General features: G+C 38.4%; 3 protein-coding genes across 4 annotated transcripts; 1 reads left to right on the forward strand and 2 right to left on the reverse strand.

The window, feature by feature from the left end:
• Positions 1-3,257: 3,257 nt before the first annotated feature.
• Positions 3,258-17,293, forward strand: LOC108145044 (homeobox protein 13-like). Of its 2 annotated transcripts, XM_017270228.2 has the most exons (8): positions 3,258-4,201; positions 8,757-8,932; positions 11,601-11,690; positions 12,781-12,921; positions 12,983-13,200; positions 13,767-14,152; positions 14,852-15,528; positions 16,404-17,293. In XM_017270228.2, exons 1-8 carry the CDS (start codon positions 3,420-3,422, stop codon positions 17,156-17,158), a joined length of 3,225 nt encoding a protein of 1,074 aa, XP_017125717.1. In that variant the 5' UTR covers positions 3,258-3,419; the 3' UTR covers positions 17,159-17,293. The 2 variants fall into 2 exon arrangements, with proteins under 2 accessions (XP_017125717.1, XP_041566813.1); XM_041710879.1 differs by lacking the exons at positions 13,767-14,152; positions 14,852-15,528; positions 16,404-17,293 and adding an exon at positions 13,642-13,716.
• Positions 5,479-7,145, reverse strand: LOC108145055. Its single transcript, XM_041710880.1, has 3 exons — positions 6,989-7,145; positions 6,137-6,920; positions 5,479-5,765 (listed from the first exon to the last, which is right to left on the reverse strand). Exons 1-3 carry the CDS (start codon positions 7,050-7,052, stop codon positions 5,606-5,608), a joined length of 1,008 nt encoding a protein of 335 aa, XP_041566814.1. The 5' UTR covers positions 7,053-7,145; the 3' UTR covers positions 5,479-5,605.
• On the reverse strand, positions 9,640-11,401 carry LOC108145067 (sentrin-specific protease 8). The gene is made up of 2 exons (XM_017270250.2): positions 10,832-11,401; positions 9,640-10,159 (listed from the first exon to the last, which is right to left on the reverse strand). The coding sequence occupies exons 1-2, from the start codon at positions 11,311-11,313 to the stop codon at positions 9,769-9,771; spliced, it is 873 nt and encodes a 290-aa protein (XP_017125739.1). The 5' UTR covers positions 11,314-11,401; the 3' UTR covers positions 9,640-9,768.
• Positions 17,294-17,424: the final 131 nt, after the last annotated feature.

Raw genomic sequence — 17,424 nt, forward strand, 5'->3', positions numbered from 1 at the left:
TAGCATCAAAAAGCATATACGGTTCGAAGAAAGTCCCCAAGCCAAAGTAAAGCAGTATTACAAACATATTTATTTTACGTCTAAACGTACTTCAAACTAAGTGAATATGAATGAAATCAGATTCAATTTGTACAAGATTGAATATCAAACACAGTCAAATAACTACTAAATAAAGGAAATTAGCATATGAGCAGCAGCAGCAAAAGCAGTAATTATTTGCATGGCACCTGCAACATTTGCCAGTAGCTAAAAGGTTTACGGTTTACATATACTTACTAAATTTACTTAATATTTAAGTATTTAATACGCGCTTAAAAAGAATTATTAAAATAAAACAGAGCCACTACAATGTAAGTAGATTATATTCACGTGATATATTTGCAATTGAATAATGAATGGTTTAATTAATGCGTTTTTTCTTTTGCTATACATAATTAAACCAACAGACACACTTAAATGTTTTGGAAACGAAATGTTTTATATTCAAACCGCTTAGGACTGCCCTCATTTTTGAATAAGCAACAGCAGCACTTAAATTTACACGCAAAAGCAAAAAAAGGTTTTAAAATTCTCTACTAATTTTTTTGGTGACTCAATTAATTAAAAGGAACAACACAGCTTTTGCTGCATTTTTATTTACAAATAAGACAGGAGAAAAATGTGGAAAAATGCAGGCAAAAATAAGGGAATCTAGCAGCAATACACACATGCGAATAAAATTAGCAACTTACACACACATATGACCGTGAATTTACATATCGCCAACAACACTAACAACATGGACGCGTCTGTGTCTGTGTACATTGGCAAACATTTGACAGTTGCAACAGCAGCAAAATGCTACTCAAAAAATAACAAAAAAAATTAATAAAAAAGAAGAAAATAAACTAGAAAAAAGGACAAAGTAAACTGCCAAAAGGCACAACACAAACAAAAAAGCGAACATTTTGCTCTACAAGAAACAAAAAAATTCAAAAAAAAAAAAAGGGAAAAATAAAAGAACACGAGAAAAGTGTTGCCAACATTTGCAGCGCATTTAGATGAAAACTTTTGTGAAAGTTTGTAAACTCTGTTTTATGTTTTTATGTGCTGAAATAGAGAGGGCAAATGGCTTAATTCTATGCCAAATTAAAGGCGCTACCAACAACTTGTTGGCATTAAATTAGCATCGTTTTTTTGTGCAGCCAGAACGAGATTTAATTATGATTTTTATTAAATTGTCTGTTTGTAAAACACAATGGTAATCAAATACTTGTTGCTTTTCACGTAAATTAAATAGTTTTCTATTTTCCGTTCCAATTAGGTTTTTGCGTTGTTTTTTCGGAATTGTTTGTTTTTTAGGCTTATAATTACATTAACGGATTAAAAAATGTGAATGGATGTTGCTAATTCATTTAAATGACTTGACTTCATAATTCTTTTGGCAGATTGCACATTTTCCACTTAAAGCCAACTTCCTTCACACATTTTCTGGCCCGATTTTCGTCCTTTGCCATTCAAATATCTATATCATCCGATTTTGTATGCCCTGGCAGGTTGCTTGATTGGCTTTCAAATGAACAGGGATTTTCGGCTTATTGGCTAAAATAGGAAGCCTTTTGCCTGTAATAATCTGCAGCTTTTGTTTTCCATTCACTAGATTACTCATGACTTCCATATGCATACTTAACACTATAGTCCAAATTTTGATGAAATACACTTTCTCGGTATCTGTCTTAATGCGAAATAATGGACGGTATGCACATAAAAACATTTTCGCATTCTTAAAGTTGTATTTCAAAATTGTAAAACGTTAAAAAATATAAAAAAAATATCTAATCACCGTAACAATGCATTAATTAATTTTTGCATTGAATAGATTTTCATTTTTCATTGAAGAAGACATACATTTTTGGTTAAGTTTGCTTCTATAGTTTCAAACTTTTTGTGTAATTTTTAGAAATATATGACACAATTCGATTATTTTCAGTGTGGATTTTGCCGCTTAATCTTCAGCTTTTGTTCTGGACTTCGCCATGTGCTTGAAACTCAGCAATTCCACACTTTCACAAGGTGCACTTAACAAGGTGCTCCAAGGCAAAAAGGAGTGTAGAATAGTGGGCTGGGTATTTTCGGGAGGGGCGGTGAGTAGTGGGTAATGGGCGGGGTCGGGCATTGTTGGCCATACCCTTTTAATGTGGCACAATCATGGCACGAACTTACCTCAATCACATGTGGGAATTCAATTAAATAAACGAGAGATGCAGCGAAACGAGCTGGGGCTGTGCTTTTTGGGGGAGGTCTGCAATAAATGCTTGGATTTGCAGGCAAGTGCAACAACAACACCGATAGCTATATCCCATATCCCCATATATATATCTATATATATATATATATGTATATGTGTGTACATATATAGCTACATGCTCCTGCACGCACACAGACAGACAGTGGGGATCCCCTAGCGACCGGAAGTCACTTTTAGCTAACAACGGAAGTTGCAAACGTCTGCTGGTTGTTGTAATTGCTACTCCTGCTTGCCATTGGGCCACACAGCGAGAAATTTCTTGTATTTCTAACTTTCAAAAGTAATTATTATTATATAAATACAATCAATAAAGTTAACACAAACACTAGTAAATTAATTTTTAAGCACAGGAAAATTATCGAACATCATTAAAATAAAAGAAATAAAATGATTTTTACAAAGAGATGTGTAAGTGTTAAAAGTATATTTTCTTAAAATAAAATTTATAGAAAAATGTAAATAATTTATTAGTTTACAAGTTATTTCGTATTAATCATAATTTAAATTCCAGTGCATAGATTTCGGGCATATGCTCTCTGTAACTTTCATATTCAGAATAATTAATAAGACCTGGCCAAAATCCCAAGCTGAAATGGAAGATCCTTGCGTTTTTGTGGCTGTGCAAATAAAAAAGTTAATTTTCCATTGGTCATAGCCGCTGTATTTGGGTCTGCCAAGGAAGAAACGAATCAAGGATTGGCGATGGCCATCAGGCGTGGATTGCTGCCGAATGGAGACCATCAAAAGCGGAGATAAAATATGACTGCTGTGTTTTATAATCGTCTGTGAGCAGCAGCAACAGCAACAGCAACATGGACAGCATCAACAGCATCAACAGCATCAACAGCAACAGCAGCAACAGCACGGCAGCAACATCATCATCCGGAGCAGCCGAAGTCGCTCGTTTCGGCTCGTTTTTACATGGCCGAGTTGAGTCCTTTGGCCAGGACCAATGTATTCCCTTAGTCGAGTGAAAGTTCTTCAGCGCAACGGACGTGCCAGCCAGGAATCTAAGCCAAAATCCATTTATTTTTTTGGCGCGCTTTCAAAGTGTTGAATATTTTAGTTTAGTTTATTTTTTTTTATTTTTTTTTTGTTGGTTTTGATTAAGTGAAGTTGGTTAAAAGTAAAAATGAGGGATTATCCTTCGGTGCCCAATGTGTTTCGCGTGGCCTCAACGCACAGCATAAACAGCGAGAGTCCCTACAACAACAACAACAACAACAACAGCAACAACAGCAACTTCCGGCCAGCGAATGTCAACTGCAACACCATCGAAAGGCAGCCAATGTCCATCCACCAGTTGACCACCAGTGCATCCATCGAGCACAGTCACCCATCGCAGCAGCAACAGCAGCAACAGCAGCAACAGTTGCTGCACCCCCAACAGCAGCAGCATCAACACCAGCAACACTCGCCGTATGCAACATTGCCGCGGGGCCAGCGATTTGCACCGCAGCAACATCAGAACGCTGGCGTGATCAACACGATATCCGGGAGTATTCCAGCCACGGGATTTGGTTCTCTGGCTGGCAGTTTTAGCGATCTGCAGCTGAACAACATCACCAGCATCAGCAATCACAATAGCAAGATCGCGAGCAACCAAAACAACCGACGACAGCAGCAGCAACGGCAACCACAGCAGCAACAGCAACAGCAGCAGCAGCAGCAACACCAACAGCAGCGACAGGTGGCCTCTTTAAATCGCCATCAGTCAGCCAAAGAGATGCAACAGCAGCAGCATCAGCAGCAGCAACACCAACAGCGACGGACGCAACAGCAACATGTCCAGCCACAGCAGCAACATCGGCTGGCCGCTGGTGCTGCTGGTGCTTCCGATCCGCAGGGTGGCAATAGCAACATGACCACCATCAACGGAAGCTACCTGTGGCTCCTTACACCTGTTGCCGCCAGGTTAGTACGTGATCAGACTTCTTTATTATCAGACCTTTAAATTGTTCTCCTTTTATGCTGATATTTCCACATGTCTTATATACAAATATTTTCAGTTCTAGTTTCTAATGGTTAAAAGTGATAACTGTTACGATAAATAAATTGAGTCTTACTTTCTTAAAAGAAATAGAAAAAATGCAATACTGTTAATGCTTGAACCTTCAAATAAAAGTTGTATTTTGTTATTTTAAATAAATGTTGCTTGTGGTATAGTTTTCTTTTCATTAAACTTGGCATTTTGTTTGCTACAAATTTTGCGCAGAAGAATTTTCAACTGAACACTTAAACATTTAATTTAACTTAAATATTTTTAAACTACTTAAAACATTTGTATTTATTAGTAGGCAAAAAGATCTAGTATTTGATTCTACTTATTTGTTAGTATTTTAATGCAAATATACTCTATTTTTTTTACTATTTGTTTACTTTAAAAAAATCTACTAATTACTTGTACTTAAAAAAAATTTCCCAAGGTTTGTGCCAGTTATTACGTTTTATTTTTAGCCAACTTGCAAGTGTTGTTTGTTATTCAGCACGACTTTAGCTGACTTTTTATAGAGATTTTCCTGCGGACAGTTTAAAGGGTCCAGGTCCAATGTCACAGGTTTTTCACAAAGGAAAAAGCTGAAAATTCCTTAAGGGAAGAAACTAAATAGTCGAATCCTTTAAATTAAATGCCAGCAGCTTGAATTCCTGCAGAAATCGCGAGCGTACACACACACAATTTCTGCCCATCCCATTTGATTTTTAAAGGAGCTGAGGTAACAGGTTTCACGTGCTTCGCAGCAACATCCACGGACTAACTGGAAAAGGCAGCTCGTCCTTGTCACAGGAGCAACCAGGACGTCCACATCCATACGTCCTTGCGCCTCCTTCATTCTTGTTGCCTGACAAATAATTGTGTTAGCGACACAAATCACTGCAAAGTGGGCTTAATTTGTTCGCAAACTATTTCGCACGGAAGTGCACAGGGAAAAATTACCACAAACCAACCATTTGTTTCTTTCAAATTTTTTCTGAAGGAATATTTTTTGTTGTATTATATTTAAATGAATTCTGAAGTCGCTTTTGTTTTTTTTTTTTATATTTATTTTTATTTTTATATTACAATACCAAAAATATTTGTTTGTAAATTATTATAGTTAAGTAACCACTTAAAATACAAAAAATATTTTCAAAATATTCAAATTTGTATATTAAAGAGCTATAATTATCATTTTGAAGCAAAACAAAAAGCATTTTAAAATGCAAAATATTTATTTGTTTTATGACAATACATTTATCGCCGTGTGACAGAAAGAAAAAATAAGTGACGGAGGTAGGAGGGATTTATTCCGGCATCGTTCCCGAACAAGTTGCTTAATTTCATTCGGTTTTGAATTTCTTTTTCTTCAGATTGAGTTCGCAGGCTTTGTTGGCATGCATGCGTTTGAAGCCCGCTGTGCGGAAAATCTGGCCACACTTGTCGCACTTGTGTGACCAGCTGTGGTGCCCGGAATCGCGCTGGTGCTTGTAGTAATCGCGACTGAAAATAAATATATATATGTGGCAAGATTATAACATTTATCAAAGATAGGAATATATATGAGTCTATTAAATAAACTTAAAAAAAATGTTACTTATCCAATTTAAAGTTTTTTTGGTTAATTATATTTTTTAAGTCCAAAAATAAGTTTTCCATCAATAATTGAAACTCAATTTAAAATATTGATACCAGATATAAACTTATTCACAATCTCTCAATGAAATTTTATCTAATTAGTACGGAACTACGTACGTAAACGACAAATCAATGTAACATTACTTATAGAGTATGTTAAGTATTTAGCTTTTACTATTCCAAGTTTTCCACCTGGTGATATTTATTACGGTTTAATGTTAAACTAATGAACTCACCGCAGTACAAATATCTCCTGGCAACTTTTCACTGGGCAAACAAAGTAGCGAGTGTTTGTCTCATAGTCCTCCAAAAATGAGTTTACCGTGAAAATAAGTGGGATATTTTCCTTGTCCTCGTCGAGATCGGAGATCGGAGGTGGGTAATGGTTCTGTTCCTGCTGCAGGTCCATAGACAAATTGTGGCCTACGTCTTTGGTCATTTTCTTACGCCTATTGGCCATCGCATATACGCAGTCCTGCTTGCCCACCTCTTGCAGTTGTTCGAATTTGGTCAAATTGAGGACAACATCTGACACCGGCACCGATTCCGGGTCGCAGTAGCCCACGACATCGATGAGTTCGTATTCTTCCGAATCCTTGAAGTCATCCGTCTCCTGGCTATCATCCTCATCCTCAACCTCAACCTCAACCTCATCCTTAATGGGACAAGGAAGTCCGCCAACTTGAACGGCAAAATTGGAAACGAATTTGGCCATGGTGGCGGCGGAGGGAGGACGACCACGACGTGGCATACCATTGTGGCTAAATTCGTGAGTGGCCACCGCCGGATCGTACCTGGGCATCAGGAGCCTTTGAATCCTCCGCTCGAGATTGCGGCGCACCGCTATGGGCAGTGTATGGCTGGACAGCCAGGATTCGCTCAGCAGCTGCTCCCGCGAATGATTGGCCACCTGGCGATAGGACTTCAAGCGCCTGTCGCTTGAGGGAGTGAAGGCCATCAACTCGTCCGGCTCCACTGGCCGCTCGTACAAGGGTAAACTCGGATGCAGTTCTCTGGCTGCTAAAAAGGGAGTCAGACAATGGGTCCCTTAAGTTCTCTTCCAAGAAGCTAACCTCTTAAACACTCACCTTCATAGTTATCGTAGAACTCATTACGTTTATTATCGTAGCGATTCGAAAACATGCTGCGCATTATTCCTTTTTTTTTTTTTGTTTAACAGCACTTATTAAGCGGATCAAAAATCTATCCACAAAATGAGGAAAAATCAGAGCTGCTAGTCATCAACGTTCAACGTTCGAGTGAAAAGAAAGAGAGCAAACAAATCAGAACAGCAATGTCATCAGCATTTGACAGATGCCGTGACAACATAAAGGCCAACTATGGAAACCCTAAACCCTTTATATCGATACCTTTAGGGTCGACTAATCGTTTCATTGGCTACTGAGACCTTGACTAGCCTTTAGCATTTTGCCAAAATACTAAGAAACACTTTCAAAACGAAAAGTAATACATAATTAAATAAATAATTAAGGAAGCATTTCTGGCAGTTTCTTATTAGACCTATTTCATGAAGAGTTATTTAACGATTTAAATAACCCTGAATGAAAACCTTTAATTATTCTGACTTTTATCAGTTAAAATAATAAGGCCTGCTTGTGCTAAAAAAAAACAATGTTGACGCACAAATCAATTGTTAATTTTTTAAAATAATATTGAGTACTATAACAACACATAAAATCCATATCGGCACTTGTGACTACGCTCGGTGCCGAACTGAGTAAATATTGACATTCGAATGCACTCATGAATGTATTCACAAATACCTGGGCGACGAGGTGACGACTTTCTACAGCGATCCCTCTAAAAAAAAAATCCTCCGTCCTTTGACCTTTTTTCGCATTTCCAATGCTTCTTTTTTTTCTTTTTTTTTGCACATTTTTCAGCACCAACCATTTTATTTGTGCTCCTCTTTTTTGGGTGGCGACATTTATTTGCATATCACTGAAAGTGTGTGTGTGTGTGATGTCTGTGTGTGATGTGTGTGTGTGATGTGTGTGTGTGATGTGTGTGTGTGATGTGTGTGTGTGATGTGTGTGGGAGGCCTCGCACACATTAACTTTCTTTTTGTTTTTGTGCATTTTTGGCCTCGTTTTTGGCAAATTCCCCCCAACCACAAAACAGGTTGAAGTATTTTTTAATCAGCAGCCCCACACAGTTTTTGGGGAACCCAGAGCGCCTGGGATAGGCATTTTCCATGATTACACTCAGAGCCACCAACTCACCACCCACATCGAATCTGATTTAGGGAATGCAACTTTCCCTTCTCTCAAAAACACTACAAAAAATTGACTAATACTCTGCTTTGCGCTTAGCTTATTTGTTTATAATATTTTAACATTTTAAAATATTTTTTACTTTTTAAAGAAAAATAACCTTTTTTTGTTTCAAACATTTTGGTAACTTAATTTTCTTATTTTTCGTTAATATTTGCTAAAAACCTTTTGGTACTAGTTAATATTTGAGTTAAGCAATTAAATAATCTCATTGAGACATAAAGCCTCGTGTAGATAAACTAAGTATATAAAATATGAGAGAATTTATTGAATGCCATAAAAAAAGCAAATAAATGATCTGCTTGCAAAAATAAAAATAATTTGATAGCTTGGTATTGGATGATTTTTGATGCAAGAAAATAGGTATATGGTAATTATGCCTAACCATTTGTGTTAAAAATTAAATCCATATAAAATTTAAAAGAATTTAATAAGCGTCTAGAAAAAGTACCAAATAATTGAATCTGTTTATTTTTTAAGAACTTTTTGACTTAAGGGTTAGGGAAACAGCTATATGCCATTTTGCCAAGAGTCTAATTTCCACTACGACCATTTCCTGCAGCATATCGGTGGCCATTGTCATCGCCGCTTTGGCTGGACCCCAGTGGCTCTTCACGGAGGAAAAGCTGCCCAATGCCAACTACAACGGAACGGCCAACTTTAATGCCCTGGACGATGGCGCCTACATCACCAAGTTCACCAAGTCCAGTCTCTGGATTTTGTGCACCACGCCGTCAGGTGAGTTTCAACACCACATTCCTCTCCAGCTTTTGGAGCACCAAGCACCAAGCCACACGCACATTGCGAAAGGCGGACAAATGTGGCATGGCCAACTCGAAGCGGTCAAGGTGGTTGGATTGTTCGGCTTTCATTTTTTTTGGGGGGCGGGCCAGGATGAGAAGCTACCTGGATTTTTGCGGCTTTAATAACTGTGGCTGGTGGCAGCCCGAGGACCCAGATTTCACCAAATTTAACTGCAGTCAGTCCGATGGCCAATCAATCAATCTGTCAGTCACTCAATTAAGGCCCACGCTGACATTTATCCTTTTTAATGCATTTTTCTGAGAAGGCAACGGTAACTAAAGCTACATTTTATAAAATAATTTGAAGTAGTAAATCCTAATTTATTATTATATACACACATACTAAACTTAAGTTAAAGAACAATAACAAATTTTGGCGTTTATAAATATTATTCACTTGTCAAAGACGCTTTAATAAGAAAAATAGCAAATTTTTTATACTTCAGTTTATTTAAATATAGCTATTATTTCTAATATAAACAAATTAATTTAGTAACAAAAAAAAATATTCATGATTTGTATTTGCTTATGCGAATTTTGGTTAATTATTGTTCGATATTAATAAATCAAAAAGGCAACAGATTAAAATATTTCTTAGAATTTTACTAGCATCCATTTAGTAACCGCCTCAAAAATTGATAAAACATTTTAATTTATTGGTGATTTTGTTGATTTGTTGCTTCTATTTGTGGAGTTTTTATTTGATTTAATTGTGCGGCAAACGAATGAAAGCAAAACGAACATGTGGCAACAAAAACAGGGGCCTTTTTGTTAGTGGCTCCTTTTGGGCGGCAGGATGCCTCCGAGCGACTGGATCAGTTCGAGGAGGTAGGTGCGCATCCCACTGATCTGATCATAGGCGATGAGCAGCGAACTGGTGGCGTATTCACACCTGGACACATAGTCAGCCACGTGCTCCGTCATGCACATCAGGTGGATCCCGGAGCTGGGATCGCGATCGCGGCCCTCCTTGCTCGGCGATTGGCGCTGCTGCTGGAGACAACGGCCCGTGGTCAGGACGAACTTCCAGGCTTCGAGGGGCGCTCGCAAAGTTTCCGAAACCGCGTAGGCCAACATCGAGTGGCAGTTGTCAATTGAATCGTAATGGTAGAACTTGCCATCCGGGCGTGAGACCAGCAAAAGGGACCAGTGACCGTGGGGTCTGCGATTTAGAAGCTTATTTAGGGCTCTTTGTTTTCAATTGTAAAAAGGCTTTAAGAATTTCAAATTTAAATTAAAGAATGAAAGAGTTAACAATCACAGCATTTAATTTTTAAAGTCTTGTGAAATTTGTAAGCTTTTAAAACTATAAGAAAAATAAACTAAAATAATAATGATATCAAACATTTTTTTAATAATTTTTAAAGAAAATAACAAAATAGTTTAGGTATATTTTGTGCATAACTTTTATCATTATTATAATGTTGTTAATAACTCTGGTGTAAATTAGGTTTCTCAAAAAAAAAAAAAAATGTTTTTTATAAAATTTGTTTTTAAACCTGCTAAACTTAAATTAATCATATCAATATTTCGAAAATATGGGCTTTAGTTGTTGGGCTTTTCAGGCCTTAGTTCAAATACGTTGCTTTGTTAATTTTTTTTTTGAAAATGGTGAACTTCAAAATTTGTAATCCAATTTGTCTTTTAAGTTTTTTTGTAATTATATTTTTTATCAACATCTACAGATTCATCGAGTGTTTGAGCAAATTTGTAACTTTAAATCATAATTACAATTACTTTACTTGACTCGTGAAACAAAAGGGTCAGAATAATTTGTATTGAACAATGGCAAAAAGTTGGTTAAATATTTTAAATGTAGTCAATTTTTACCGACCTTGGGTGGGTGGCCAGCGGCAGCAGGATGAACTGCTTCTCGTGGAGGCGGCGGTCGCGCACCATCGTCCATAGTTGGCGCATGTCCATGTGGCGGAGTTGGGCAACCAGGGCCGGATTGAGGAAGCACAGGTCCGGCTGGGAGCGGTACCGCCGGTGCTGCAGGTGGGCGTAGTAAAAGGCCACCAGTCGCTCGTTGACGCCCTCGTGGTCGGACTGCAGCAGCTGGATGTCGGAGTGGCGCAGCGATATGTCCATGAAGTGGAGCGCCACCAGGCTCGGCTGGGTTGCCACCTGGTGCGGTCCATCGCCGCTGCCCCGCTCCGCCAGCGAGGGGCTGCCCTTACCCTTTACCTTCACCTTGACCTTGGTCTTCGACTTGACCTTGGTGTTGGTCTGGGCCATGGGCTTCTTTACCTGATGCGGATCCACCTGCATCTTCGATGTGGTTTTCGATTTTATCGTCTTCTTGGCCAACGGCATCTTGAGACTCCACGGGAATCCGATTTATTTCGTCTGGGTGCGAGTATATCTGTCTGATTGGCTACATCTGGGTTTGGAATTGTGTGACAGTGAGTGCTCTGTTTTATATATATTATTCATTACAATAGTTTATGAAATAAATTCTAAGGCTTTACCCATTTTTTTAATGTCTATTTAACAATAAATATGTTGTTTCAGGGTAAAGCTAGGAAAACAAAGGTGTGGGTTTATTTTGGAATTGTTTGTTTTTTTCTCATCGTTAAGTATTCAAAAATCTGTGTTTTTAGGTGTTGACACCTGGAATTGCGTTAAGATCGACTACTTTCCCCATGAGGGCTACCAACCGGATCCACACGACTCAACAGCAGCAATACCCTGTAAGTACCAATCATTCATTATTGGCTATTGGCTGATAAATTTTATACGAATACGAAAAATAGTTTTCAATATATAAACAAAATAGCAGCGATGCAACACAATTTTACAAAAAGAAACACTATATACTATATTTTAAATTCCCGCTCCAAACATTATTTTTCTCCGTGTACCATTGCAATTGATGGCCTTCAGTCCATGCCGCTGGATGAATCCATCTTAACTGCCGCGTTTTAAGGCGCAAATAAACCTTAATAAGCTTAACTGGCATTTGGCATTTAACCAGGTGAATGCCATCCCCGTTTTCCTCAGCCACTTTTACCGTCCAGATGACTGGGCCAAATTGAAATTGATTTATTGTTGTTAGTTGGCCCAGAAAACGCACATGCACATAATACAACTTTAGTTGGATGAATTTTAATTAAAGGCCTTTGGCCTCAGTCGGCAAAGTTTTGTACCAATGATTTGTGGTCTTTGCAAAGTGTGGGGAGAACCGGAGAATGATGACAATGGCTGAACATTTCCAATATCCATTATAAGATTTTCGCCCACATTTCATAGCTGGCCAAATCAACTGCCTACTCTTTGCCAAAATACCAATTTCCAGAGACGGTTGAAATTCCATTAATTTTCACACAATTGCCCATCGATTTGAAATGTTCCCATTAATATTGTTTTGTTCCAGTGCTCAAACTAATTTCAAACTTGCCGCTGGTGACAATTTCAAAAAAATAAAACTATTAAACAGTCGGCCAAAAAAGGTAGTTGCCTTGGGTGGACAATTTTTTTTTTGTTGCTTCTATTTTTCACGGGTCCCTGTGCCTGTGCCCCCACTTTTTTTTTTGCTAAGCCGCAGGATATTTTGTCACTGGTCAGGTCAAAGAAAAAAAGGGAAAGGGAAATAACATTTTTGGAAAGTCTGAAAACAGGCATATGGGCTAAAAAAAAGGGCCCAGAAAAGTAACACATTTAATAAACGAAACGCACAGCAGCGGAATTACATTTTATTAGCATTGTTAAAGGACTGTTCAAACTTAAATTTCATGAAAACACCCAATAGAAATGGATAACTGACCAACTTTTATCCAACAGATACGGTCACCAAATCCTGTCCGATTTTCCTGGCTGCCGGGGTCTTTTTAGTGATCAGCTTTATAGTTTTTCTGATCCCCACATGCTCGCATCAAAACAATCTGTATTATTTTAGCGCCGGAATTCTCTTTATTGTCAGCGGTAAGTTTGCCAGTAGTTTTAAAGTTTAATTGCCCGAGTCAGTAATTATCCTGGATTTCAGGTCTCGTCATGCTAATTGGCCTGATTGCCTATATATCCATATTAAAGGCGGAAATCGGTTCCAAGTTGAGACCGCGCTCCACCCTACAACCCGCCCTCATCAAGGTCTCCTACGGCCAGAGCTTCTTCCTCTTCGTCTTTGGATTTATCGTCACGGAATTCGTTGGTGTCCTGAACATATTCCTCTTCATTAATTTGCAGGAGATCAGCTACTATAGTGTGAGTATTCTGAAAAATCAAGTTATTCGTTTTTGTTAGTGCACTCGCATTCTGAATAATCTGATAATAATATTAAATTAACACAGCTTTAGATATTACTTTTTAAAACTTTTTTTTAAATTTCAAAATCATGCAAATAATCAAATTACATTAAATCAATAAATTAATAACATTGAATAAAAGTTTCATATATTTAATAATATTTTATACCATACATACATGTTAGTAAATTTTATTTTAACAATTAAGTTGTATTTTATATTTATAAAGAATGTATGAAAATATAATATAATTTATTATATATATATTTTATATTATAAACACATTTTTAAGTATTTTTACTTTCGAAAGTATATGTTTTATTTGTCAGTACATTTTTTGTTAGTGCATCCGGGGGTCATTGTCCACCCTTAGATATGTAATCCGCCCTCTTGACTGCAGAAACCTTTCAGCCTAAATGCATGCGACGCTGGATGAGACTCCCGGGGATTAGCTGCATCTTCTTCGCCGCACTCTGTATACTTTATCTACTTTACTATTCATATATATATATTCATTTTCCTTAGCGCCTGCCCTGTTTTAGTGTGGCAACTATTCAAGGCAAGTTCAAGGAGGGTCAGCATCCACTGAGCGACTCGTACAAGCGTTACAAGCAGCCCGGCGCTATCACCGCCAGCCAGGAAGCACTCAGCGGTGGAGGTCACCAGGGGGGTCATCAAGGGGTTCACCACTCGACGCACCACCCACAGTCAGCGGTGCAGCCAACCCACGGTATCCTGAGGACCGCCAATTCGCGACTCCACCAGGTCCACGATGCGGCCCGGGGTCACCCCGGAAATCCCGTACTCATGGGTCATCCCGGACAGACTCAGACCCTGCCCGGAGCATGTCGCAAACATCCGAATGCGGGATCGAATCTAAATCTCTATCTAAACAACGACCTGGACAGGCGGTGAGCAATTCAAGGATTTCTAATGTTCTTTTTTAATCTCTATTTTGTAGCAACAATAATTTTTAATAAATAATTTCATTTTTTATTAGGTATTTATCAATGGTTTCATTAAACAAAATGTATCCAAATTAAAAAGCTTATTTGTACCGCTCAGTAATATTATTTCTTAGGTTTTAATTTTAAACCTTAATGTACACTTTTTTATGGAATATGGTTTAATTGGAGTTTGTTGTAATTAAATCCTTTCAAATTTGTACCATATAAATCCTTCCTTCTTTTGATGTAATATTTAGTATAAAACAATTTAATCTACAGTTTTTAAGGAATTTATCGTTATTGCTTAGTAAGAATTGTAATCAAAACAATACAAAAAAAAAAGCATTTATAACATTTTGAAAACCAATTACCCAAAATCACATTTTATTTAAGTATTGTTTGAGGGCTAACTAATTTCACAAATTTGTATGTTTGCTACTGCAAATTAAGATTCCGTATTATATAATGCCCATTATATTTAATATTGTATTGAGAAACCCAGCTTTTATATTGGTTATCTTATTTATTTATTATTTTGGCCAATTTAGTTCATATGTGATCATACTTACATATATATATTTTATACATTTTATATGTATATTCTATTATAGAGAATATTATAGAGAATAATTTTATTAATAAGTTATTTAATTTTAATTTCAGTTTCTACTTTGAGAAGCCGGCGGTGTCCAAGTGCAATCTGCACTCGCGTAGTTTTGCCAAATCGCTGAACGAGCTCTGCACGGAGGCGTCGGTGTCCTCCGCTCCCGTCCCCCTTCCAGTTCCCTTTCCTGCTCCTGTTCCTCCTCTGCCCCTTTCTCTTCCCGCTCCCGCTTCCCTTCCCAATCCCAATCCCGATCTAAATCCAAATCCTCTGCCAGCTCCCGCCCTCTTTGCCGATTTGCCCCAGGAATTTCCACTCACCCGATCAGTGTCCACCGCCACGGAAATATACTCGGCAGCGGCTCCAGCCTCCGGACAAATGAAAAGGAAACAGCAGCGCAACATGGCCACCAATACGAACACGAAGATCTCCAGCAATCCGCCTTCCAAAACGCAGCTGGAGGATCAGTCGCGACTTTGTGGCCTAAAGCGTGGACTGCGGAAAACCAAGGACGAGCTGTTCCAGGAGTTCTGCCGACGGGCCGGTATGCGTAGCAAGCCCAAGAACATATACTACATTAGCGGCGGCGAGGAGGCGGACGAGGAGGAGCAGCGGGCGGAGCAGGGAAAGCGGGAGGAGCTCCAGGAGGGCCAGATTCGCAACGATGACGATGACGCGGACGGGGATGACAACGGTTTCCTCCGCCTGGAGGAGGACCACCTCTACGTGGTGGGAGGTAAGATTTTGAAATGTACCCAAGCCCCTTGCTAAATATTATAATATAATAATAGTGCATTGGTAAAAAAAAAACTTAGTTATTCCAAATAGTGTATACTCAATTTATATTTTAAGTTATTTAAAATATGGAAATATTAAAATATTTTAAAACTTTTCATTTGAATATTTTTGCAATTGATTTTAATATCTAAAAATTTCATTTAAATTTAAGCCACATTGAACTCAAATAAACTGCATTTGAATTAAATAAGAACTATTTTCAATCTAATATTTCTTACATTAATTTAAATATTTTAAAATAAAATCACGCCATTTAATATGCTGTATGTAATGTTATGATTAAATGTTTAATTTAAATGTTTAATTTAAAAATAGTCAGATATTTATTTTTACTATTCAATTTTTTTATCAGTGTAGGTTTTGTACCCAATAGCTCTTGGTAAATATTTGACTACGTTCGTGCTTAGACCGGAATGGAAAATCAGTTAATTTTTTTTTTCGGCGAGCTTTGCCAAAAACTGTTCAATCTACTTTCCCATCAAGCCTAATCAATAGATGGATTTAACCCGTTTTCAGAAAAGGGGCCAAATAAATCTCTTAGCTGCTCGAAATAACGAGTAACTTAATACAACAAAAACAATAATTAACTATAGTTAACTATAGTGACATTAGCTTAATTTTCCATAATTTTTAAACAGAGTTAATATTAATATTCTAATGGGTGAACGTTAATGTTTTCTTCTTAGAAAAGGTAAAAAGGATTGTCTACCCCATTTTTGTGGTTAAATCAATAGTTTTTTTTTTGGAATTTTTGTTTACATAAATTTTCTAAAAAATTTCTAATGCATTGTAAACACCATTCATTTCTTGCAGACCACGCCCAGTTGGTGGTTCCTCGTCGCTCGTCCATGTGCGTGGACTCCTTTGGCCAGCCGCTGCGCAGACTCAACTCGAATTTGTCGCTGCACACGGATCCCAGTTACCCGGGAGTGGGCATGGGAGTGGGTGGCTATCCGGGGATGCGGATGCCATTGCCGCCGCCCGCCGATCTCGGCCAGAGTCGCACTCTACCGCGCTGCTTCCTGCGGCAGTCGTCCGATTCCCTGGCCTCCCAGGGATTTCCCTTGGCCTCCAGCCAGCAGAGGTTCTCCCAATTGATGCTGAATCACCAGCAGCAACAGCAGCAACAGCAGCAACAGCAGCAGCAGCAGTTGCAGTCCCAGAATCGATTCGTCTCCTCCACGTTGACCTTGCAACAGGTGGCGCCCAAGGGTCAAGTGCAGTGGCCCACGGCGATACCCTCGTCGCCGTCGAACTACTCGAATGGTTATCAACAGCATCCGCAGCCCATTTATCCCACTCCAACTTCGGTGGCTCAAGGAAATGGAGGAACTGTAGGTACTGTAGGTGCTGTAGGAGCTGTGGCAACTGGAGGATCCATTTCTGGACCATCGAAATTCCAGCGCGGTTTCGCCTTCGACGATCAGCAGCAGCGAAGGTCCAGTTACGTGAGCGACGCCTTCGATCTGGACGAGATCGAGCGGGAGCGACGACGATCCCACGCCAGTCTGTTTGGCATGAACCAGATCAGGGATCCCTACGACATCATCAATGGCACCGCCGTCTAGGCTGTTCCATCTCTATCAAATGTCAGATTCTAAGAAACCAAAAGAGCTAGTATTTTTTTTCGGATGTAAGGTGACAACAACAAATTTATATCTATTGCAAGAACATGAAAAAGAAAATTAAATTTAAAACAAACATATATACAATTCAAAAAAATATAGATGGTCTCGACAACACTGGTCTTAAAAAAAATTATGATATGTAAGCGCACAATTTTGGCCTCATCAAATTTATTAAAATATATACAAGTGTAAGGCGTAATTTAATC

This window comes from Drosophila elegans, unplaced genomic scaffold (assembly GCF_018152505.1).
Source record: "Drosophila elegans isolate 14027-0461.03 unplaced genomic scaffold, ASM1815250v1 contig_149, whole genome shotgun sequence".
Lineage (NCBI taxonomy): Eukaryota > Metazoa > Arthropoda > Insecta > Diptera > Drosophilidae > Drosophila > Drosophila elegans.

Bases quoted from the DNA above. Each gene is read 5' to 3' on its own strand.
- LOC108145067 (XM_017270250.2), bottom strand. From the start codon at position 11,313: ATGCCGTTGGCCAAGAAGACGATAAAATCGAAAACCACATCGAAGATG. The intron at 10,160-10,831 runs GTCGGTAAAAAT...TCTAAATCGCAG, and splicing joins CCGCTGGCCACCCACCCAAG to ACCCCACGGTCACTGGTCCC.
- LOC108145044 (XM_017270228.2), top strand. From the start codon at position 3,420: ATGAGGGATTATCCTTCGGTGCCCAATGTGTTTCGCGTGGCCTCAACG. The intron at 4,202-8,756 runs GTTAGTACGTGA...CATTTCCTGCAG, and splicing joins CTTACACCTGTTGCCGCCAG to CATATCGGTGGCCATTGTCA. The intron at 13,201-13,766 runs GTGAGTATTCTG...CATTTTCCTTAG, and splicing joins AGGAGATCAGCTACTATAGT to CGCCTGCCCTGTTTTAGTGT.
- LOC108145055 (XM_041710880.1), bottom strand. From the start codon at position 7,052: ATGCGCAGCATGTTTTCGAATCGCTACGATAATAAACGTAATGAGTTC. The intron at 6,921-6,988 runs GTGAGTGTTTAA...CTCCCTTTTTAG, and splicing joins GTTCTACGATAACTATGAAG to CAGCCAGAGAACTGCATCCG. The intron at 5,766-6,136 runs GTGAGTTCATTA...ATTTATTTTCAG, and splicing joins CAGGAGATATTTGTACTGCG to TCGCGATTACTACAAGCACC.